The sequence below is a fragment of the Babylonia areolata genome, chromosome 9 (assembly GCF_041734735.1).
Source record: "Babylonia areolata isolate BAREFJ2019XMU chromosome 9, ASM4173473v1, whole genome shotgun sequence".
NCBI classification, from domain to species: domain Eukaryota; kingdom Metazoa; phylum Mollusca; class Gastropoda; order Neogastropoda; family Buccinidae; genus Babylonia; species Babylonia areolata.
In genome coordinates, this window is record NC_134884.1 from 39,429,544 (window position 1) to 39,454,168 (window position 24,625).

The 24,625-nt window shown below is 40.0% G+C and overlaps 1 protein-coding gene across 1 annotated transcript; it reads left to right on the plus strand.

The window, feature by feature from the left end:
- Window positions 1-22,711, plus strand: LOC143285864 (N(6)-adenosine-methyltransferase catalytic subunit METTL3-like). The gene is made up of 17 exons (XM_076593302.1): window positions 1-307; window positions 1,677-1,819; window positions 2,756-2,904; window positions 4,047-4,110; window positions 5,027-5,070; window positions 5,621-5,687; window positions 5,959-6,048; window positions 8,315-8,351; window positions 9,302-9,418; window positions 10,697-10,752; window positions 12,316-12,450; window positions 14,718-14,905; window positions 16,093-16,131; window positions 18,336-18,444; window positions 19,487-19,552; window positions 20,456-20,568; window positions 21,101-22,711. Exons 1-17 carry the CDS (start codon window positions 127-129, stop codon window positions 21,213-21,215), a joined length of 1,713 nt encoding a protein of 570 aa, XP_076449417.1. The 5' UTR covers window positions 1-126; the 3' UTR covers window positions 21,216-22,711.
- Window positions 22,712-24,625: the final 1,914 nt, after the last annotated feature.

The following is a 24,625-nucleotide window of genomic DNA, read 5'->3' on the forward strand; positions in this document are numbered from 1 at the left end:
TACAAAATGGAAACCACTGTTGTTTGAAAAGAGAAGTTGACAGGTTTCTGCTTTTATTTACCGGTTCTAAGGGAGTGCTTTCCTAATCAATATTAATTATCTGGTGAGAGAAAGAGTTGTTTCATTATGTCGGACCCATGGAACGATATTCTGACAGTCAAAGACCGAAAAAATACGCTGCGAGCGAAAATGATGCAGCGAAAGAAAGAGCGAGAAGGCCTGGTTGCCGAGCTGACTGGAGAAACAAGTGCCGGCGGGACGTCGTCTGCAACAGCAGGTTCAGGCGGTGCAGCGAATACTGCTTCGGGTAAACTGTGACAAACTTTTGTCATCGTCTTTATGACCTTTCTTTCTAGTTGTTTAAAATGAAAATGTAAAAATGTGTTTCTTGAATATTTATAAATAAACTGCATTATCAATGTATTTATAAGTGGAAGACAGATCTATCTACCTTCTCTGAAAGACATATATTATAAGCGGCTACTCAGAAAAGCAAAATCAATCAGCCAGGATGAATCACATCCAGCTTTTGGGATTTTCGAGATGCTCCCCTCTGGTCGACAGTACAGAGTTTAAGGACGAAAACCAGTCACCACGCCAATAGCTTTTTCCCCAAAGCAGTCAGTGCCCTGTCTCTCAGTGCCCTGTCTCTCAAACAAATCCAGTATGATAAATAGAATTGTGCAATCAACATCCATCGAACTGAAGATCTAGCCATCAGCCCCATCCACATGTAATATGCAGCTTCTGTTCAAATGTGTATGAGAGAGAGAGAGTGTGTGTTTGTGTGTGTGTGTGCAGTGTGTGCACGTGTGAGTATGCACAAGTTTTTAGATTGGTATGCAGTTGTATGTATCCTAATTTCTACTCTATCTGTGTTTTTGTATGATTTTCAATTTATGTTCGTACCTTGTTTTGTACTATCCCCCCCAATATTCCTTGTGACCCTGGGACACTTGGTAATAAAGACATACTCTATTTTATTTATTTCACCGCTAGAACTAAGGAAGGATTTTCATCAAAACTTGCAGACTATGAAATAGATAGACCCATATCTTATTACTAATACTATTGTTGTTTTGCTCATTGCTATAGATATGTTTATGCAGTCTTGTGGCAAATTCTTATGATTATTTCTAAATGTCAGCATTCTTCTGCTTTAATGGTAATGTGTATGCAGTGAACTGTTTGTGGGGTTGTGCAAGCATGCAATGAGTGCTGAGTGGTTAAAGCATTTGACATTCAGTCTGAGGGTCCTGGGTTTGAATTTTGGTAACGGCGCCTGGTGGATAAAAGGGTGGAGATTTTTCTGATCTCCCAGGTCAGCATATGTGTACACCTGCTAGTGCCTGAAGCCCCTTGGTCAATTTGTGTGTACATGCAGGCAGAAGATCAAATTCACATGTTAAAGATCCTGTAATACATGTCAGTGTTCAGTGTCACAGTGTGTTATGGAGACACAAAAATACCCAGCATGAATCAACGACGACGTTCATCAGCAAGTCGATGTTGGTCATGTAACGGAAAGAAGAAGTGTATGATTAGAATTATTGATTTATTTGTTCTAGAGCATTTAGCACCCCCATCCTCCCCTACCTCCCACACACACACACACACACACACATGTTGCTGTTTGTTTCTGTTTTTGCTTATGATTACTCATACTTTAATTGCAGATTCACAGTCTGGTTTGTCCAGTCAAGTGAGTGCCGGATCTGTTGGTCTGATAGGGGATGGCAAATCGAGTAGCTCCACAGGTGTGGCCTCCATCTCCTCTCCCTCCCTGGAGATCAAGGTTGATCCAGAGATAGAGAAAAAGGTCTGTTGTGATGATAACATTAATATATGGTTTTAATAATGGTAATGATAATAGTAGTTATAACAATAATGATAACAGTGTACATTTGTATAGCAGTTAGCATCCTTTCTCTCAAACATTAACAGTCTAAGAGCTCAGGGCACTTTCTATTAATGAACGAAAAAGTCCCATGAACCACCCATGACCTCACTCAGTCTCTCTCTCGCTCTGTCTCTCGCTCTTGCTCTCCTCCCCAAGTGACATTGATTGTGAATGACTTGCCTCCATCATTTATATTTTCTTTATATTTATTAACTATAGATAAATCTGGCTCATGTTGTTCAGGTATTACAGATTGGCCCACATCCAGTGTAGAATTCACCAGTGACTATTAGATGTGAATGACTTGTCTCCAGAACAGACAGACAGATAGAACGTAACGAATGTTCTTTCTCTCTGCTGTGTGTGTCAGCAACCTGCTGTCAGTAGCTACTGATGCTGTGTGACAATACAACACAATACAGTGCAATACAACACTGCAGTAGAATAAAATATCAATAACAGATCAGAACTTCTCTGATCAGAGAGATAATGTAAGGAATGTTCTTTCATGAATTCTTTTCCTCAGTTTGTGTACACCTGTGTGTGCATGTGTTGGTGTGTGTGTCTTGTGTCTGTATGTTTGTTTGTAAACATTGATTTATTGACACGTGTGTGTGTGTGTGGGGGGGGGGGGGGGGCGTTTGAGGTGGTGGTTTGTTTCAGTTTGTTGTCAGTTATCCTAGATTTATGAATATTTCACTAGTTTCAATCTGGTTTTTTTGGTGTGCCTGGCCAGATTATGTTTAAGTATAATTCATAAAGAACCTTTGATTGCAGAAATAATTTCTTTGTGCATGAATAAATCTAAGTACTTTTGATTTGATTTGATTCAATCTGTCGTGCATCGTCCATCAGCTGCTGCTAGTGCTGTGTGACATCAGTCTGGACATCCCCTCTGATGCCAGCATCATCGCTGAGCACACGTCACGCACTATGGGCTGTGAGGTGGAGCTCTCCGTCGTGGAGAACTTGCTGAGAAAGTTTGCCTCTCAGTCTCTTATCAGGTTGGTGAAGTTTAGGTTTTGATTCAAATACTGGGGGAAATATCAAAAAAAAAAAAAAAAGACTGGAAACCGACTTTACATTACTAGGTAAGTATTTGAATGATAGGTTTCATGACTTTAGTTAATATCATCGTTTTCTGTTGTGAAGCAATTTTCTTTCCGACAATGAAAGACAACCAAGAACTCTGTCAAAATACACACACACACACACACACACACACACACACACACACACACAAATATCCTGATGAAAAACTAAGAGGAGAATCATTTTTAGCATTAATGGGGCACATTATCCCTGATTATCTTGAATAAAGCTTATTTTTTTCAAAAAATCTTATCAAAAGCTGTCATTTATCAAGATTTATTATTATCATTTGCTGTCTTTAAGTCAACCATCTTTCCTGAATCTGAGAATATCTTAAATGTTTATGTAGGTGTAACAGTTTTTGAGTCTCAGTCATTTTAGTAACGCTACCATCAAAACTGCAGGATCGGACATGCAGAAAATAAGCATTTTCCTCAGAATTTATGACATTGACATTCAGCCAATAACATTAACAGCCAACTGCAAAAAATCTGATGTCTTCTTCGTACTATATAGATCATATATGAAGAGTTTTGACTATGACTGTATGAGAATGCATTAGTGGCAATTCTACACAGGTTCCAAAATGTCATTTTGTGAGATTGGCGAAAATCGCGGAATTATCTCAAAAACTATTTGAGATATTGCTTTGAAATTTGGTGTGGCTTGTAACTTTGTTGCTCTCTTTCATTCTTGCAAATATGAGGCTTCTGCTGTGAATTTGAAAATTTGGCCAGACCTACCTACTAATTAACAACTTTAGACTTAACCAGAAAACTGTGCTGACTGATTAGTTTCGATGTCCCATTCATCTCAGTGTGAATCAGACAAATGTCCTAATTATGTTTGGGAGTGTATGTTGGACCTTTGCCCTATTTTTGTCCCTGTGGATACACCCGAAAACGGAGTATGGCTGTCTACGTGGCGCGGTAAAAACTGTCATACACGTAAAAGCCCACTTGTGTATATGTACAAGTGAATTTCAGAGTGGCAGCCCACGAACGAAGAAGAAGTCCCTGTGGATGTACAACCCTGTGTTTATTATGCTGTGCAGTGTCATTGCAAAAGAGGTGGATGGTAAAACACAGCTGACGGTCATCTCCTTGGATATCACTAAGGTGAAATAAAGAAGCGTTGGTGTTCTTTGTGTGTGTGTAAGTTTGTGTGAGTAAGTGTGTGTATTTGATGTGCACAGCATCCAGTGTTTGGTGTGGTTTGGATTTTCTGGCATGAAATTCTCCAGTTTGGTGTCCCCAATAAATATGTATTCTGAATAAACCAAAGTCTATAAACTCTGCTCAAATATTGAGTAAATATATTCTGTACAAACAGTTGTGGTGGTTAGGGTGGCACCACCACAGCAGCTGTTTTTGAAGAAGCCCTAATGCCTTCTGTGAATCTGTTTTCTGAAAATGAATGTATACCAATAAAATCAAAATCATGTGTCTCTTCAGCACTTTTAGAACTTTGTCTATTGATAGAGAAAAAACAGTCAGTTACCAGGGAAAAGTGATATGTTGATTTGTATTTTCTTGTTTGCCAGAGCTCACTTTTTTGTTTGTTTTTTTTACATCCTTTTCTTTTTGTTTGTATGGTGTATGTAAAAGATGTATATTTGTGTATTGCTTCAATAGCCAGAGGGCACATGCGATGAACTTCATGATCTTGATCACAAATAATTATAAACAACTGCATGGCTGGTGTATGCATATGTTTTGTCTACCATTTAACAGACTGTAATTATGGACACAACATACAGCATTCAAGGGGTCTTCAACTTAACAGGTACAGGAATTTTCTGATTTCAGACTTTCTTTCTTTTGTGCTCCTTTGTTGTCGTATTCGTCACTTGGATAATGAGTCATGTTGAAATAACAATACCATATTCTGAGAACAACCCATATATATACACTCTTCTTATTAAATGGTCAGTGTTCTTACTGTTCTTGACTTATCATTTACTTTGCCTTTGCATCAGCAGTCAAGTCACTGTAGAAAATGAATTTATGTGTTCTTAAATCCTGTTGTTTCCAGCTGGAAGCAGTGTCTGGAGAGAAGAGAAAGCGTTCACGAGAAAGGTGAGTTTTTACAGAAATGACTGTATACAAGACCTGGTTGAAGGTTAAATGTTGACATCATTGTATTGTGTGTGTGTGTGTGCGTGTGTGTGTGTGTGTGTGTGTGTGTGAGTGTATGTTCATTCTTCAGTTTAGCGTCTTTTCACTATAACTTGAAACAGATAATTTGTTGCTGCTTAAAATGCCAGAGGCCTTATGCATAGGCTAAGTACGTAAGTTGTACAAGATAAGTGATATATTTTTCAGATGAGAAATAGAAAAGTAAAGAATTGGAGTGCATAGAATTCCTTTGGTCTGTAATTCATAATATGATATGCTGTGATGACGTCTGCATCATCAGCTTTACACATACTTGTATTTTTACAGAAAGCAAAATGTGGCATTGTAGCTTAGATTGTGACAGGTAAGATTCCCTTGGTTTTTGACTGGACAGTGAGATGGTATGTTTGTGCATGTACCTGTTTTTGCAAAGCACAGAGTCCTATTTACAGAATAGGCACTATATAATTATTATTAATGTTATTATTGTTATTATTACTGTGTGTTGTAGCCTGGATGGGGAGGAAAAAGGTCCGCCCAGCAAAGCTGCCAAAGCGGGCGGTGTGGATGATATTGAGGTCAGTGATGGCTGGTATGTGATTTAGCTTTACTGAGTGTGTGTGTGTGTGTGTGTGTGTGTGTGTGTGTGTGTGTGTGTGTGTGGTCTCACATTTAAACTTTTTTACAGTAACAGTGTCATGTCTTTGTGTGCAGGGGTGTGTGCTTGTGGTATTTTAGTGTCCAAGGGTGTGCTAAAGTTGTTATTGCAAAGTGCATCTTGACGTCAGGAGAGCACTCCGCAGAGTAGACACAGGGTCATCATTGTGATGGTGTCACTGTCCGTTGCAGACGCTTCTGTCCATGCAGTCCACCAAGGAGCGAGAGGAGAAGAAAACCAATGAAGAGATTCTACAGTTGCTGAGCAAACCTACAGCAAAGGTGGGCACAGTGCAAGGGCACGCTTGTGTGCTGATTGCTTTGAAAGGGTTCAGGACCAGCTTTCGGTTCAGATGCATCAATCGCATACACACACTCGCATGCACACATGCATGCATGCACGTGCAGCCTTGCACACACATGCAGTCACACTCACACATACATACTTATGCCAACATACACACACACACATACACAGAGACACACACACACACAAAACAGACACACACACATGCATCCACATACACACACTCACTTGCACAGGCACACACACATTTGCATGCACACAGAATTCCACACACATGCACAAGCACACACAAGCAGATATAATTAATAGATATGGAGTTTGCTGCTGGCTTCTGCTTCTGGAATAATCTATTAGGACTGGGATGATATTCATGGTAGTCAGCACAGAAAATACTGTAAAGTTCGGTCTATTGAGTGCACTGGTATATAAGCTGCACCCACTAAATTTAAAAAAAAAAAAAAGAACTTCATACACACATAAGCCGTACTGGCTTATAAGCCGCACTTATTACCGGTACTACGGAAAAGCTATCAATACTGTAGGTTATGAAATAAACACAAGCGGAAACAGTACAAAGAAAAGCAAGCGAAATACTGCTAGTGCCACAAAAAATATAAACACAACGAAAATAAGATCCATAATTTGGGGAAAGTCACATTTATTCAGCGTTGTCCTGCTCACTGAATCCACTGAAATCTTCGTCTTCAGTGTCCGAGTTGAAGAGAACCAGCACAGCTTCCTCTGCCATCTTGTCACTGACTTCAGCCTCGCTTTCACTTGATGAACACGAACGCAAGGTGGAGGTCGCTGCTGGTTCGTCACTTGCACTGTCGTCTGTTAGGTCGATCGCCTTCAATTTCATCACATTTTCGGCATGATGAGGGTGTGCGCTTGAGCAGAGTAAAACTGAATGCTGATCTGAAGGCTTTAATGTGTGCGGATTTGATTTTTAAAACATGAACAGTTAGCACACTAACCTGAAGCTTATCCAAAAATTCATGAACAGAGACCATGATTTTGGTGAGTTGAAGGGCAGCAAAGAATTGACAAGAATGTGACACTCCCGGGATCCTCAAATAAGCCGCATCATTGTATAAGCCGCAGAGGTTGAAGCTGGGAGAAAAAGTCGCAGCTTATAGACCGAACTTTATGGTAGTTGCTTTTCTGCTGAACCTAATCAGTCTGATATCATCACTTTAGATGAACACACTATAAATAAATAAACGAAAAATGCTGAACCTTGGTGAAATGAGATAATTGCAGTAGGAGTTTGAAGTGCTGTCACTTCCTTTGGTGTACTTTTCTATGTTGTAACTAATTGTGCTGATCAAAAGTAAGTACAGTCCAAACAGGAAGAAGGTCCGGATGGAAAATAATGACTGACATCCCGACCTGTAAGCTCTGTCTTATCAGTTATCTGGGTGAGGTGACAGCCCTACTCTGAAGAGCGTACTGATCAGCAGCAGTCAAGGGGTTAAAATTTCTTTATTTCCTCTAAAGACTGAAAATGAAAGCGATCAGTCAGTAGTTCTCACCTCATTGAATTTTTGAAAAGGCTAGGTTTTCTTAAAACAAAAAAACAAAATAAAACAAAAAACAACGATGAAAAAACCCTAACGACATCAGGAAAAAAAAGGGGCAAAGATGTTGAGGAGTGTGTACAAAAACTAATCTGATCCATATTGGGGTCCGTACTGAAAGATTTGTACTGTATCGTGTGGTATTATTTTTCTTTGTCACAACAGATTTCTCTGTACGAAATTTGGCTCTTCAGGGAGAGTGTTTTGCCACAGTGCAGTGCCACCCTTTTTTTCTCTCTAATATTCTTTTTTTGTGTGTCTGCAAGTGTATTTGTTTCACTGTCAGAATGCATTTTTCTGCAGAATTTTGCCAGGGATAACTCTTGTTGCCGTGCATTCTGAGCGTAGTGCGTGCTACATATGGGACCTCAGTTTATCGTCTCATCCAATGACTGGTGTCCAGACTACCTCCCAAGGTCTAGTGGAGGGAAAGAAAGTTCTGGCATGCATGGGATTTGATCCCACAAGCTCAGATTCTCTTGCTGTGTAGGTGGACTCATAACCGCTGGGCCATTACTCCACTTTATAGATACCCATGGGGAGAAGTTCATGTTATCTTACAAAGTTTCACACTGTTTGAAAGTGTACACATCCGGATTTTTTGTGACTTGCAATGTTCATTCTAATAGTTATCCTGAATGGGTTTGTTTTCTCTCACCAGGAAAAATATCTCGTTGAGAAGTTCAAGACTCCCGGAGGTGAGTTCAGCATTGGATGACTTCCATGAACATTCTGAGCTGTCTCTGTCTGATTTATTGATAACAAGCATTGCAAAGTGTTCTTCTTTTTCTATTTGTGTGTGTGTGTGTGTTTGATAGAGATTATTTCAACACCTCTTTGAAACTGAAACTACAGCTTTTTAAAAAAATTAATTTTTTTTTATCAAGTTATGTTTAACGTTCTTGTGTTGAGTAACTGACCACATTTGTTTTTGCTGCACCTGATTTAATTTCTCTTTATGAGATAATAAAGTTCTTCTCATCTTATCTCATGGAAGGAAATATATCTGTGAAATTACAACAACAATAAAAAGAGAAAGAAACCGGTACTATTTAATTTCTCTTTGGATTGATAGTTGTGCAGGGCTTTGTTGTTGGTTTTTTTGTTTTTGACAACTGTTAAAAAAACGTTCAGTTTATTGCAGGGACTTATTTGTTCACTGATAACTGGTAATACAGTTTTAATCTACGTTTATGCAGACAGTTGTTATTGTTGTTTTAATATCTGGAATAAGCTGCAACATGTACTGAAAAGTGTATGCATATACCTAAACGCCCAAACATGGGTGCATGCATATGGATGTTTGCACGCACACAAGCACACATACACATTTGCCCGCACATACACACACACACACACACACACACACACACACATCTTCCTCAATAAAATGACTCCATCCTTCCTACTAGTCTTTCCTTCTCATATTTTACTTGGAGGAAATGGAACCTTTTAGAATGACTGCATGGTAGTGATGCATTTAACAAGCTATTAGCTCATGTTCTTGAAGTCAAGTTGTTCAGGTCTGGGGTCTGGATGTCATAAAGGTTTTGTTGTTGATGCTGGTAGAGTGGTAGAATGAATACAAAAGAGAGCAGATTTATAAATGGTGTATTTTATAAAACTTACATATGGTATGTGTTTACAGGAGCACAGCTGAAGGAGTTCTGCCAGTTTGGAGTGAAGGAAGAATGCCGCAAGTATTCACAGGGTGTGCCTTGCAACAAGCTGCACTTTCGGAAAATCATACAGAAACATACTGATGGTAAAGCCCACATCTGCCATGTCTGTACTTCAAATTTTAGTTAAAAAAAAAAATTTTTTTAAAAAAAAGAAGAAGAAAAGATGGAGGAATGGGAAGAGAAATGTAGATGAAGAAAGAAAGTTTTGTATATTTGATATTAAGCCCTTTTCTGCCGAATGTTTTGACAATTTCTTCATTCCTATGTGCCGAGTAAAAATTCCGGGTCTCCAGCTAAAAACATCCACTACTTCCTCAAGTACAAAGATATATCTTTGAAATTTTGCATAATAATAGCTTATGCATTGTACTTTAAGAAGGTGATAAAGTTGTTATGGTTCCTTTGGATAACTGCTGTTATTGTTGTTTTAAATCTGAATAAAAAAAAAAAAATTGCATGAAATCAAGTGGTTGAAAATTCTATGCATCACAATTAATTACAGGGTAATCTGTGCATGCAGTCAAGCGAAGTACAGGGTAACCTGTGTGTGCAAGTTGAGTACAGGGTAACCTGTGTGCAGTCATGTGAAGTTTACAGGGTAACCTGTGTGCAGTCATGTGAAGTTTATAGGGTAACCTGTGTGCAGGCATGTGAAGTTTATAGGGTAACCTGTATGTGCAGTCATGTGAAGTTTATAGGGTAACCTGTGTGCAGTCATGTGAAGTTTACAGGGTAACCTGTGTGCAGGCATGTGAAGTTTACAGGGTAACCTGTGTGCAGTCATTTGAAGTTTACAGGGTAACCTGTGTGTGCAGTCATGTGAGGTTTATAGGGTAACCTGTGTGCAGTCATGTGAAGTTTATAGGGTAACCTGTATGTGCAGTCATGTGAAGTTTATCGGGTAACCTGTGTGTGCAGTCATGTGAAGTTTATAGGGTAACCTGTGTGTGCAGTCATGTGAGGTTTACAGGGTAACCTGTGTGTGCAGTCATGTGAAGTTTACAGGGTAACCTGTGTGCAGTCATGTGAAGTTTACAGGTTAACCTGCGTGCACAGTCATGTGAAGTTTACAGGGTAACCTGTGTGCAGTCATGTGAAGTTTACAGGGTAACCTGTGTGCCGTCATTTGAAGTTTACAGGGTAACCTGTGTGTCCAGTCATGTGAAGTTTACAGGGTAACCTGTGTGTAGGCATGTGAAGTTTACAGGGTAACCTGTGTGCAGGTATGTGAAGTTTACAGGGTAACCTGTATGTGCAGTCATGTGAAGTTTATCGGGTAACCTGTGTGTGCAGTCATGTGAAGTTTACAGGGTAACCTGTGTGCAGTCATGTGAAGTTTACAGGGTAACCTGTGTGTGCAGAATCCCTGGGAGACTGTTCATTCCTCAACACCTGCTTTCACATGGACACCTGCAAAGTGAGTTGGAAGAATTGAGATTTTTTGTTTGTTTTTAAACTTGGAGATTTTTGACACAGACATTTTCAAACAGGTTTTTTTTTTTGTTGGTGTAGATACTTCATTATTCTCTTACTATAAAAAACAAAACAAAAACAAAACAAAACAAACAACAACAACAAAAAAAAACAGAAAAATTATACCAGATCACAATACTGGTGGTTGGTGTGTGTCCATCGAGATCGATGATGACCATCGTTGTCATCCAGCTGGGGGATGGGGGGAGGGTGGTGGTGGGGTGGGGGGGAGGATGCTCATGAATCTATCTGTGAATGCGCAGATGGCTGAATAGTCCAATCTGCGCACGAAATGTTCGCTGACAGTTGGGGCAGACAAAGACAGGCATACCATTGTCAGGGAGCTTGTTTGCCCGTGACTTTCTGGCCTGCCTCTTCACAATACTATATCACAGATGAATATCTAGATGAGAAGGTGTTTTTATGATTTTGCTTTTTGGAAGTGTTCTTTTTAGTAGTAGTTGCTGCAGTAATGGTAGTAGAAGTGGTAGTATTTTTGTGTAATAACAGTGAAATACAGGGTTCCCTAAACATTAAGGACCACCCAGGAACTTGCACAGTTTTCTTCTCTGGGACAAGGTGAAATGATGCTGAACCTCCGGCAAACAGCACTGTGTGCTGCCAGTGTAATAAGCACACCTCAATACCGGAGGTACTTTCTTGCATGTGCAGTTCTAGTTTTTTTCACAATGAAAAACCACAGCTTTTTTTTTTTTTTTTGTTTTTTTTGTGGCCTCAGTTGCATGCAGGTCATGGAGCACCAGAATGTGTTGGTCTTTTTTTTCCCCCTTTTTTTTCCTTTTTATTTATTTTTATTTATTTATTTATTTATTTTTTGGTGCTTTCACACGCCTTCTTCATTGACCAAAAAAACCAAACTTTTTTTTAATTTATTTTTTTTAGATATAACATGTCAGTTTTCGATTAATACATTGTTTCTAAATGTATTCAAAGTAGTATTCTTCCAAATACATAAAGTTCTTTGTATGAATACTTGGTTTTTATGGACAATTTCAGTCAATATTTTAACATTATACATGAGTTTGGAGTTTTCTGACATTTAGGTTGCTCTAATGTGAGTGTGTGGATTCTGTGTGTGGGATAATCAAAGAAATCATCTTAGACATTATAATACATATACGTCAAAAGACATACAATAGGATCAACATTAATTAATGGGGGGGGGGGGGGGGGGAAGTTGACGCCCGGACAGGAGGCAAAAACCACAGCTGTTGTTTACAATCCACTGAATAACTTAAAATTTTTGGTTGAAACATCTGGGGGTTTTTTCAGGCACTTTTCTGAAACTGTTTGTGGCGCATGTGTGCCAGGAACAGCTGTTGTTTGTGTATTCAGTAAGAGTTCAGTGGTGGACTATGTGCAGCATGCATTGTTTAAATCATCCTTGATTGTTTTTTTTATTTTTTTAACATTGTACGAAAGCATACCAGCTTGTATGAAGTGGTCCTCAACATTTTGTGAAGTCTGTACAATTGGTGTATTTCAGTACGTACATTATGAAGTGGAAACTGTGGCCTCCAAGTCCAACACAGAACTGGCACTGTTGAAGAGAGAGGCGACGCTGGCGAAGCAGGCCTCTGAGGCATCGCTCGGCGACACAGTCAGGATGTTTCCCCCACAGGTGAGGGCTCTGGAGATGTTCAGAGATACCAACTGTTATGATTTAGTTGTACTTTGTTACGCTCAATCGCACTTTGTACCGACGATACACCGACATCAAAATTGTTCCGACAAGTTCATTTTTGACTACATAGCATGGTGACATGCTTTCCTGTCATCACATTACCCAGACGCTCTTGACCTATCGATCAAAAGGCCAGGGCAATGACTGCTAACCTTGGTCTCACGTGATGATGCTCAGCTAATGGCTTGTGTGTTCACATTGAAACAGCATTGAGTGGACCATTCAGCTCTGGTAGCAGTTACAATGTGTTGCAGGTAGGCCCGAGTGTTTGTATGCCTCGTAGATAAAATGTAGGTTTGCTGATGCGGCTCTGAGTCTGAGTGTTTGTACTAAACTCAGAATCTTCCTACCAAATTTCCTGATTGCTCCTACAAACACTTGACAGGGGTTGGCATCTCCAGATGTTGAATGTATTCCTGTGTGTTGGACATTCGATTGGTTGACCATAAGGGTAATACTTTAGGGGTGTGGCAGTCGCATAATGCCAGCCTCTTTAAACCATTCGACTTTATTGAGTTTACAGCCTCAGCAGGCTTCCATGCTGTACTGAGAGGAAAAAATGCAGGATATATGTATAGACTGAAATCAACCGGTTTTTTTCCCCTCCAAATCAACGTGAATGGAAGTTAGTTCCCTTTGCTTGCAGTTCAAATACATAAGTAGGAACTTGGAAACCATTTTATTGAAACATTTGATGCCAGAGCATTGCTTGAGGACAGAGGTGAATGAGGATAAGTGTCTCTGTGTGTGTGTGTTTGTGTGTTTGCTGCATTTCATGAAATTCTTCGAAGGAAGCCTTTAGGTTTTTTCCATTTTAATCCCAGTGTTTCTAAGATGTCTCACAGGAAGGTCTTATGATTTAGACTCAGTTCTCACATGCTGTACTTTCGTGAGAACTTGTCCTCTCCAAGGGAAAATTTAGTTTGGCTTAACGATAATTCACAGACTCATACCTTTTCCTTTATTTTCCTTTTTTCTCTGACAGGTGTCAGTCATGTATAGGAATTGAAATAGTTTTTTTGATTTGATTTTATTCTTATCCAGTGTGCTTTATAGAAAACATTGAATTTCTGTCTCATATGTATGTACAGATCAGTCTAATGCTGCAGCAGAGAAAAAAAGAAACTGAAGTAAAAAGTTTGAATCTGTGAATTATCGTGAAGCCAGGGGAAGCACTCTATGAATGCTGATTATTTTTGTTATTATTGTTGACTCACTTGTGTAAACAAAGTGAGTCTATGTTTTAACCCGGTGTTCGGTTGTCTGTGTGTGTGTGTGTGTCTGTGTGTCCGTGGTAAACTTTAACATTGACATTTTCTCTGCAAACACTTTGTCAGTTGACACCAAATTAGGCATAAAAATAGGAAAAATTCAGTTCTTTCCAGTCATCTTGTTTAAAACAATATTGCACCTCTGGGATGGGCACAAAAAAAAATTTAAAAAATGAAGCCTAATTATATGCAAACTGCATTTACTGTTATATTTATATTTTTTGTATTCTCTAAACTTGGCACTTTGATCTGATATTCTGACACAACAACAAGAGCAGTCATTATTATCATTTTTTGTTCAAACAGGAACTTCTTTTGCTAAGCACGGAAGTTTTATTTATTTTGCAAACGTTTTGGTGCAGATAGTAAAAAATGGAAATTACTCTGTAATTAATGCTAGGGGAGTTAATTTGCTTTAAACTGATCTTTCTCATCTTAAACATAACTTGAACTTGAACTTGAACTGTACGATGTTTAAGGTCCAAAAGACCTGTTCATCGCTCCGTGTGGGTCATCAGTTGTACATACTAAACTTTACATTTTTTCTCTTTTCTTTTTTCTTCTCCCAAGCTTATCCATCATATTTAATACAGAGCACTTTTCAACCATTTTTAAAATCTCTTTTTTTTCCTCCTAATGATTCCTTTACAGGATAAAGCGTGAAGCACAAGTGAGTCTTGAAGGCTTTGCCTCTTGTTGTTATTGTTATTATTATCATCATATTCATGGGCTTTTTGTTGTGGGCTGTTGCAGTACGTGCAGTGTGACCTGCGCATGTTCAACATGCGCTGGGGAATCCTTCAGGCACCTGTTTGACAAGTGGTCAAAGATAGGGAAGCACTATATGAATGCATATTATTATTAGTAGCAGTATTTTTAATATGATTATTATTATTACTATAATCATGGGCTGTTTGTTGTGTGCTGTTGCAGTACGTGCAGTGTGACCTGCGCACGTTCGACATGTCTGTGCTGGGGAAGTGTGCGGTGGTGATGGCGGACCCCCCATGGGACATCCACATGGAGCTGCCCTATGGGACCATGGGGGACGACGAGATGAGGCGCCTGGACATACCCAGTCTGCAGGATGAAGGCTTCATCTTTCTCTGGGTCACTGGCAGGTGTGGGGAGTTTGTGTGGTGGTGCGGGGATGGGGGTGTTTTGCTTGTGTTGTGTGTTTGTGTGTGTTGGTGTTTAGGTTCAGTCTGTAGAACCAAAGCTTCATCTTTCTTTGGGTCACTGGGAAGTGAGGGTAGTTTGTGTGGTGGTGTGTAGTGGAGGGGTGGGTGTTGGTGTTTGTGTTTTGTGTGCTTGTGTTGTGTGTTTGGTCCAGTCTGCAGAACTGAGGCTTCGTCTTTCTCTGGGTCACTGGCAGTTGAGGGGAGTTTGTGTGCTGGTGTGTGGTGGGTGGTGGTGGTTTGTTGTGTGTGTGTGTGTGTGTGTGTTGGTGTTTGGGTCCAGTGTGAAGGACCAAGGCTTCATCTTTCTCTGGGTCACTGGCAGGTGAGGGGAGTTTGTGTTTTGGTGTGTGGGGAGGTGGGGGTGGTTTGTGTGTGTGTGTGTGTGTGTGTGTGTTGTTGTTGTTGTTTGCATCCAGTCTGCATGATGAAGGCTTTATCATTCTCTGGGTCACAGGGAGGTCAAGGGAGTTTTTGTGTATGTGTGTGTTAATATTTGTGTGTTTGTGTGTGTATTTGTGTGTATGTTTATGTATTGGTGTGTATATCTTTGTGTGTTATGTATGCATTTGTGCAATTGTGTTTGTGTGTGTGTATGTGTGTGTGTGAGGACACTCTGAGCATATAATATTTTTAAACCTTTCTCTGTCACCTGTTCCACTACACAGCGCAGTGCCGTCTGATGGTGTAAATCACTCACTGCAAGTGCTCACAATTTAATCAGATCTGAAGATAATCTGTCCTTGTCTTTTTTATACAGTAAGGAAAATGGTTCTATGGTGGGTTTTTTTTGTTTTTTGTTTTTTTTAAGTAGTCTCTTTTTGTATTGTACAGCTCTTTGTTACAACAGACCTCTCTGTGTAAAATTGGGGCTGCTCTCCTCAGGTAGAGCACATTACTACCGTACACCACCACCCCTTTTTTTCTTTTTTTCTTTTTCTTTTTTTTTACTGTCTGCAGGTGTACTCGTTTTTCTACCAAAGTGTATTTTTCTTCAGAATTCTCCATTATGATTAAATTCCTGCCCGATAATCAGGACAGCAGTTGCCTCTTCTGCTGTTCTTGTGGTCGTAGTCAGGACATGACTATCACACATTGAGACTGAACACAGTAGTGCGGGTGTGTTTCAGGGCTATGGAGCTGGGACGAGAATGCTTGGAGCTGTGGGGGTAAGAAACATTAAGAGAATGTGTGTGTGTAGATATGAAAATGCATGTGTTAGGGGAAGGTCGTGGTGGTGATTGTGATTGTGTGTGTGTGTGTGTGTGTGTGCATATGTGCACATGCATGTATGCATGCATGTGCATGTTGGTGGTGAATGTATGTTGTGTGTGTCAATTTGTTTAAAGTTATATAGTTCATATGGTCATGTGTTTACTATGTTAATGAACATGTGTGCATGGATTTCTTGCTTACTTATCAGTGCTTTTTTTTCTCTTAAATGTACATCACTGTATGTAACTGTAAGAACAAATAATGTTGTTTTGGGGGGTTTTCTTTTTTAGGATGAGGGTGGAATAGTATTGTTCAAAATGATTTATTTCAGAGCCTTTTTTTAAACCTCTGTAGCTTCAGTTCCTAACCATGTGTCACAGTAAAAGTGCAGATCCAGTTAGTTGTTGATTTTGAGCACAGTGATTCACATGATTAAAAACAGTTCACTAATTCACAACCTTTAGATCATCAAAGCCCTTGACTGTCCTAAAACTTAAGTTTTCTTTTTATTCCTCTTGTGCACTTGTGCAAAGTACAAAAATACATGGTTATGCGTGATCTTTGATACTGCTGAATGTATTGGTCTGTCGACTCTGTGTAGTGATCTTTGATACTGCTGAATGTATTGGTCTGTCGACTCTGTGTATTGATACTGCTGAATGTATTGGTCTGTCGACTCTGTGTAGTGATCTTTGATACTGCTGAATGTATTGGTCTGTCGACTCTATGTAGTGATCTTTGATACTGCTGAATGTATTGGTCTGTCGACTCTGTGTAGTGGTCTTTGATACTGCTGAATGTATTGGTCTGTCGACTCTATGTATTGATACTGCTGAATGTATTGGTCTGTCGACTCTGTGTAGTGGTCTTTGATACTGCTGAATGTATTGGTCTGTCGACTCTGTGTAGTGGTCTTTGATACTGCTGAATGTATTGGTCTGTCGACTCTGTGTAGTGGTCTTTGATACTGCTGAATGTATTGGTCTGTCGACTCTGTGTAGTGGTCTTTGATACTGCTGAATGTATTGGTCTGTCGACTCTGTGTAGTGGTCTTTGATACTGCTGAATGTATTGGTCTGTCGACTCTGTGTAGTGATCTTTGATACTGCTGAATGTATTGGTCTGTCGACTCTGTGTAGTGATCTTTGATACTGCTGAATGTATTGGTCTGTCGACTCTATGTAGTGATCTTTGATACTGCTGAATGTATTGGTCTGTCGACTCTGTGTAGTGATCTTTGATACTGCTGAATGTATTGGTCTGTCGACTCTGTGTAGTGATCTTTGATACTGCTGAATGTATTGGTCTGTCGACTCTGTGTAGTGATCTTTGATACTGCTGAATGTATTGGTCTGTCGACTCTGTGTAGTGGTCTTTGATACTGCTGAATGTATTGGTCTGTCGACTCTGTGTAGTGGTCTTTGATACTGCTGAATGTATTGGTCTGTCGACTCTATGTATTGATACTGCTGAATGTATTGGTCTGTCGACTCTGTGTAGTGATCTTTGATACTGCTGAATGTATTGGTCTGTCGACTCTGTGTAGTGGTCTTTGATACTGCTGAATGTATTGGTCTGTCGACTCTGTGTAGTGGTCTTTGATACTGCTGAATGTATTGGTCTGTCGACTCTGTGTAGTGGTCTTTGATACTGCTGAATGTATTGGTCTGTCGACTCTGTGTAGTGGTCTTTGATACTGCTGAATGTATTGGTCTGTCGACTCTGTGTAGTGGTCTTTGATACTGCTGAATGTATTGGTCTGTCGACTCTATGTAGTGGTCTTTGATACTGCTGAATGTATTGGTCTGTCGACTCTGTGTAGTGATCTTTGATACTGCTGAATGTATTGGTCTGTCGACTCTGTGTAGTGATCTTTGATACTGCTGTATGTATTGGTCTGTCGACTCTGTGTAGTGGTCTTTGATACTGCTGAATGTATTGGTCTGTCGACTCTGTGTAGTGGTCTTTGATACTGCTGAATGTATTGGTCTGTCGACTCTATGTATTGATACTGCTGAATGTATTGGTCTGTCGACTCTATGTATTGATACTGCTGAATGTATTGGTCTGTCGACTCTGTGTAGTGATCTTTGATACTGCTGAATGACCCTACTGATTCTGTGTACTGATCTGCATGATGCATGCTTACCTTTTGCAGTTACAAACGGTGTGATGAAATCATCTGGGTGAAAACAAACCAGCTTCAGAGGATCATCCGCACGGGCCGAACTGGTCACTGGCTGAACCATGGCAAAGAACATTGCTTGGTATGTGATCGTAACGTTCCACTTGCTTGGTTTTGGTTTCAGGGGAGTGCTGCTGCATGTGTACAGTGTCTGTGTAGCATATAAGGAGGAAGGTGGCAGAATGGTTAAGATGCTTATCTGCCAATACAGTGTTGCTATGGGTCTCAGTTCAAACCCTGGTCTCGCACCCTTTCTCCCAAGTTTGAATGGAAAATCAAACTAAACACCCAGTCATTTGGATGAAATGATAAACTGTGTACCATGTACAGTACACACTTAATGCACTGAAAAAGAACCCATGGCAGCATGACTGAAGACCTGATTAAGCATGTTGGGTTCATAAGTTCTGCTGCTGTCAGGCATCTGCCTAGCAGATGTGGTGTATCATATTTGTCCAAAACAGTGATGCCTCTTTGAGAAGCTGATACCAAAACTGTACCATACATATCGTTTGCTAAGCTATGGACCCCACACACACTGGGTAGACAGGGGGACAAAGGAGCATAGTTGAATTTATCAAATGCCCTGAGCCAGTCACTAAATCTTTTCTGGAAGCTGGTCAAGGCTTGAGACCTTCCTAGTTATCTATGCTTTAGCCTGTTGTAATGTTTTTAGTTTAACTCACTCAGTACGGCCAGTCCTCTCTTCTCCTCGACACAGACCCCTCGGATGTCCAGTGGGTGTCTGAATGACCCAACCTTTAGCTTCCGTCGTCAGAATTGTGGTATTCTTTGTCAACATTCACCTCTTCAGTATAAGAGCCTTCCACTTGCAATATTTTGATGATGGTAATTGAGGTGAAACGCTGTTATTGTCGTCTCTTTCGCCGTTTGTATGGAGAGAGTTAAAGCCATATTTGTGTGCATGTTAAAATGTGTATGTGTGTGCTTGTGTGTGCATGCATTTGCATGCAAGTAAATGTGTGCTTTTGAAGTTTGTGCATGTGTGTGTTGGTGTGTGCATAGGCATATTGTGACAAGCGTGCATATAGTAGCATGTGATATATCTATTTTGCCCACATACATACATGTATGCATGTATACATGCATATTGATATTTACAGGTTGGAGTCAAGGGAAATCCCAAGGGAGTGAACAAAGGTCTGGACTGTGACGTCATTGTGGCTGAGGTGAGTAACACATAGCACTGTTAGACTTGCTTTGTTCAAGGTTAGTTCCACCGCCACTGAGGTTTCATGTGATGGCCTCATGGTAACGCTTCCATGAATGATGCAAGAGAATCTGATCGCACTGGTTCAGATCCCACACTTGTCAGTATTTTCTCCCCCTCCAGTAGACCTTGAATAGTGGTCTGGATGCTAGTCAGTCAGATGAGATGATAACCTGAGGTCCTGTGTGCGGCATGCAATTAGCGCAAGTTTTAAGATCCCACGACACTAGTTGTGGCGAAGTGGTTATCGTCGCAGACTGATGGCTGGGAGGATGTGGGTTTGATTCCCAACAGCGGTGGGTTTTTTCAGCCCGCAGCCAGCTCCCAGCCAGAGTGAAGTGTGCCGCAGGCCAAAAAACTGACCTCCACTGAGATTCGAACCTTTGTCCTCCCACCCATCAGTCCATGACGCTAACCCCCATGGTGGCTTGTTGTTTGCTAGATGTATGGGCTGGGGGTTGGGGAGGTGCGGGGGTCGGGGGATGTTGGGCTGAGAGTCAGCAGGAGTGAGTGTTGGTTATTATTTTGATGTGTGGGATATAAAGGCTAGACACAGACTTCCAAAGTTGTGACACAGCTGTTCATGAAGACCATACAAAAAAGTGCACAATGATATTATGTTTGTTAAGGTTGTGATTGAAAGTTTTAGCCATCAGAACTCTGCAAAATGAAATAAAAGAGATATGTATGTTTTTAAGTCATAAAAAAGAAGAAATAATGGACCTTGCATGAATCCTTTCTCTGAATCATAAAAACAAAAAGAACTTTGCATACCTGTTCAGAATTAACAAAGGAAAGAAGAAAAAAAGAAAATAGTTGACACACTATGGCAAGTGATGTGAATAACTGGATTGACCCACAGGTGCGAGCCACCAGTCACAAGCCTGATGAGATCTACGGAATCATTGAGCGACTGTCGCCTGGAACTCGTAAAGTCGAGCTGTTTGGACGACCTCACAATGTTCAGCCCAACTGGTAAGTACATTAGATTATGATTGAATCATGATAATAATCTCATACATTTAGTCAGGACTTTAACTAGTAATCTGATGCAAAAGTGTAGACATGCACCTAAAACATTTTGATCTCTGAAAAAAAAAGTGGTACTGTAAAATGTGGAAGAGAGATACCATTAATTTTATTTATTTTCTGTCCAGTCTCTCTGTCTTTGCCCTTTTTTCTGTCTCTCTCATGAGATGAAGTACATTTTGTTCTGGTATACCCTGTGATTCAGAGTTTAAGACGACACTTTATCCCAGAAAAAATATAGGAAGCGTAGTCCCATTTCAGTATATTAATGTCTTCAACAAATCGAAAAATGGTGAAAAATCTATTTGAGTTTTGTATTGAGCATTTATAGTAAGAGAGACAGTGTTCTCATAGCAGACAGCACACCTGTATTTTTGCATGATGCCGCATGTTGTAACATGCCCCTTCATTCAGGGGCTTTGGTCTGTAATGACTAAGCCCTTCGTTCATTCTCTCTCTCTGATTCACACTGTTCCAGGATCACACTGGGCAATCAGCTGGAGGGAGTGTGTCTGAAGGACCCAGACATCGTCAAGATGTTTCGCGAGAAGTATCCCGACGGAAACTGCATGACACCCCCGAAAGGCAAATAACTCCACGTCTTTCATCCTCTGATCTTCTATGCCAGTTCCACGCCTGCCTCCATCAAAACCACTACAGTGTTCTTGAACGCTACAACACGGCACAGGGATAATGGTGTAGAACTTTGTATAATTTCTGTTTCAGGAATGAAATTGCCTTCTTGACCATTCGATACATGGATAATGGTTTAGAATTCAGTATGATTTCTGTTTCAGGAATGAAATCACCTTCTGCACTGTTTTGTGCTGTGCTCTGTTGTGTTCACATGGCTGGATGAGAGGAGAGCTGGCCGATTCACATAATGTGTGGGAAAGGATGGAATAGGGTAGGGGGAAAGTAGTTACTGAGAGTAGGAGGGTAGGGAATTCAGGAAATGGTGTAATATTTATCTGTGAATGATAGCGCTAACCAAGCATTGTTTGTTTGTTTTTTATACGAGGGTTACAAGTTCAATCCTGGTATTTGCATCTGATCTTCAAGTGGACAGATGTGCAGATCTGATAGTGCCTGAAGCCCTTTCATGTGTATGCAGAGAATCAAATGGGCACATTAAACATGCTATAATCCATGTCAAGAGTTTGATGGATTGTGGAAATAAATAAATTTTAGAGCTTGCACCATCCACAACAAGAATCATGAGCAAGTTGTTGCTCATGTGATAGCAAGAAGAATGATGATGGGTACAATGGTCAAATGGTTAGAGAATTGGATTATAAATCCAAGGTCCTGGGTCCAGTCCCAGTATCGGTGCTCGGTGGTTTGAGGGGGGAAATCAAATTTCCTGATCTCCAACGTGAATAATTGTAAGGACCTGCCAGTGCTTAAATCCTCTTCATGTGTATATACATTTTTAGAAAAAGGTTATACAGAAGTCCAACGTTCAGATCCACGTTAAAGATCTTGTAATACATATCAGTGTTTTGTGAGTTCTGGAAACATAGACTCACACATTACACAAACTCCTGAAAATGGAGTAATACTTCCTCTGTTGTGAGGTAAAAATGGTCATTCACATAAATCCCCACTCATACATTAAAGTGAATAAGAATGGATTATCTACTGGACAGTAGGACTAGGAGAAAGGATGGGAGGAACCGACTATACATTCATTCTTTGAAATATATGAATAGATAAATATTCATTCATTGAAATATACAAATAGATCAAAAGACAGTATGAATGACGAGTATGAATGGAGAACAAAGGAAATGTGGAAAATGGGTGTTGGGTTTCCATGATGTGTATGATTCATGTAATGTCATGTCCTTCGTCCATTACTGTGCTTGTATGGAAGTGCAACATTTTAAAAAGTGCGTTATCTTGTGAGACTTGCTTATTATTATGGGCAACAGTTTCATGATTGTAATTGTTTCATGCTTGGTTGATGAGTAAATGAGTCGGCAAAATGGCTTTGTGGATTTGTCAATACCTGTGTTATTCTGCTTAATGTTTTGTGTTCTTGGTTTGGCCAAGATGGATGCATTGGATTAAATGATTAAGGCTTTAATATTTGTGTTTGTTCAGTTGCCATGGATTCCATGCATGTGTATGACTGTGTGTGAGATGAGCATGCATGCACATGACCAGAGCAAACACTGAACTGAAGGCCCACCAGACATGCACGCTAGGGCCAGGTCCGTAAACCTGATGTCAGTCCTCTCAGTCAGCAACATTTCTTTTTTTCTTCTCCATGATTTTGCTCATGTTCAATGATGTTTTCTTGTAAATCTGTATACTGCACACACACACACACACACTGGAGTATATTTTTATCTGATATAGGTGATAAAATGTCAGCCCAGATTTGTGTCTGATTATTCTTGATTTAACCAACAAAGCTTGTATCATGAAGGATTGATAAAGCTCCAGACAAACACCAAGAGGCAAATTTTATCTCCCAACTAACTGCAGTTGTCAAAATAATTTTTCAGTTTTCCCCTTTGAAAAATAGACCCGTATTTCTAAAATTCTGGTAGTTAATTAACAACTTCTTATCTCTTATTGAAAGAAATATAGGGACGAAGGTGGCAGACTCATCTGCCAGTACAACATCCGTGAGGATCTGGGTTTGAATCCTGCTCTTGCCTTTTCTCCCAAGATTGACTGGAAAATCAAACTAAGCATCTAGTCATTTGGATGAGATGATAAACTGAGGTTCTGTGTGCAGCACGCACTTGGTGCACTGAAAAGAACCCATGGCAATGAAAGTGTTGTCATTTGACCAAAATCTGTAAAAGAAATCTACTGTGACTGGCACACAGATATATATGCATGCTCACAAGGCCTAAGAATATAATAATAATAATAATAATGGATACTTATATATCACACTATCCAGAAATCTGCTCTAGGTGCTTTACAAAAATGCTTTGTTAACATAAAACATATGTTTCATACACACACCAAAATGTGACTCACACACACACACACACACACTGCATACGTAACATTTTAACATACATGTGTACCTAAGAATGCTGGGCTTTGCTGATGGTCAAGCGTCTGCCTTGCAGATGTGGTGCAGCATATATGGATTAGTCAGAACTCAGTGGTGCCTATTGAGAAACTGGAACAAAAAGTAAATAGATCACCTGGACTTTTTTCTATCATGAAGCAACTTTGTTTTAGTTGGATCAATATGAAGTCTTCACTCCTTACAATAAATTCGGAAGTCAGTAAGTTCCTTCTGTAAAGCAGATCTATGTTCACCAACTTTAGTAAACTGCATATAATGACTCATTGTCAGCATTCAGCTCTGGTAAATTCAAATTGAATCTATGGGAACAGTCACTGATTTAGAAAATGCGTAAGATCATTTACAAATATTGAAAAGAGTTCAAAAGATTCTCTCTTTGTTGGACACCCCTGAAACTTCTGAAAAGCTTAATATTTCTCCATCTGGCAGATTCTGATGCTTGGCTGAGATGATAAATCAAAGTCCCATGTGTAGCATGCACTTAGCACATGTAAAAGAACTTATAGCATCCAAAGGGTTGTCCCTGGCAAAATTCTAAAGAAAAATCCAATTTGACAGAAAAACAAATACACTTGCAGGCATAAAAAAAAGGAATTACACTGCCTCTGTAGCGAAGTGCTGTCCTTGGGGAAGGGCAGCCTGAACTTGAGAGAAATCTGTTCTGACAAAGATACAACACGATACAATTATACATGTTCATTATCATATGGAACATCTGACCAGAAATGCCTGTTCTAATAATCTTTACCGTAATGCATGATAAACATTTCTTCCCCTCAGCTATCCGTATCTGGAATGCCCATCCTTCCTCTGCCTTCTCAAAGAACTTCCCAGCTGTGTTTGGACGAGTTTTTGAGGTCTGGGCGAGCCCCAGCTCAACTGAATCCCTGGCCTTCAGCACCCCTAACCCCACTGGATGTAGGGTTGTTGAAGGCTGGGGCTGTG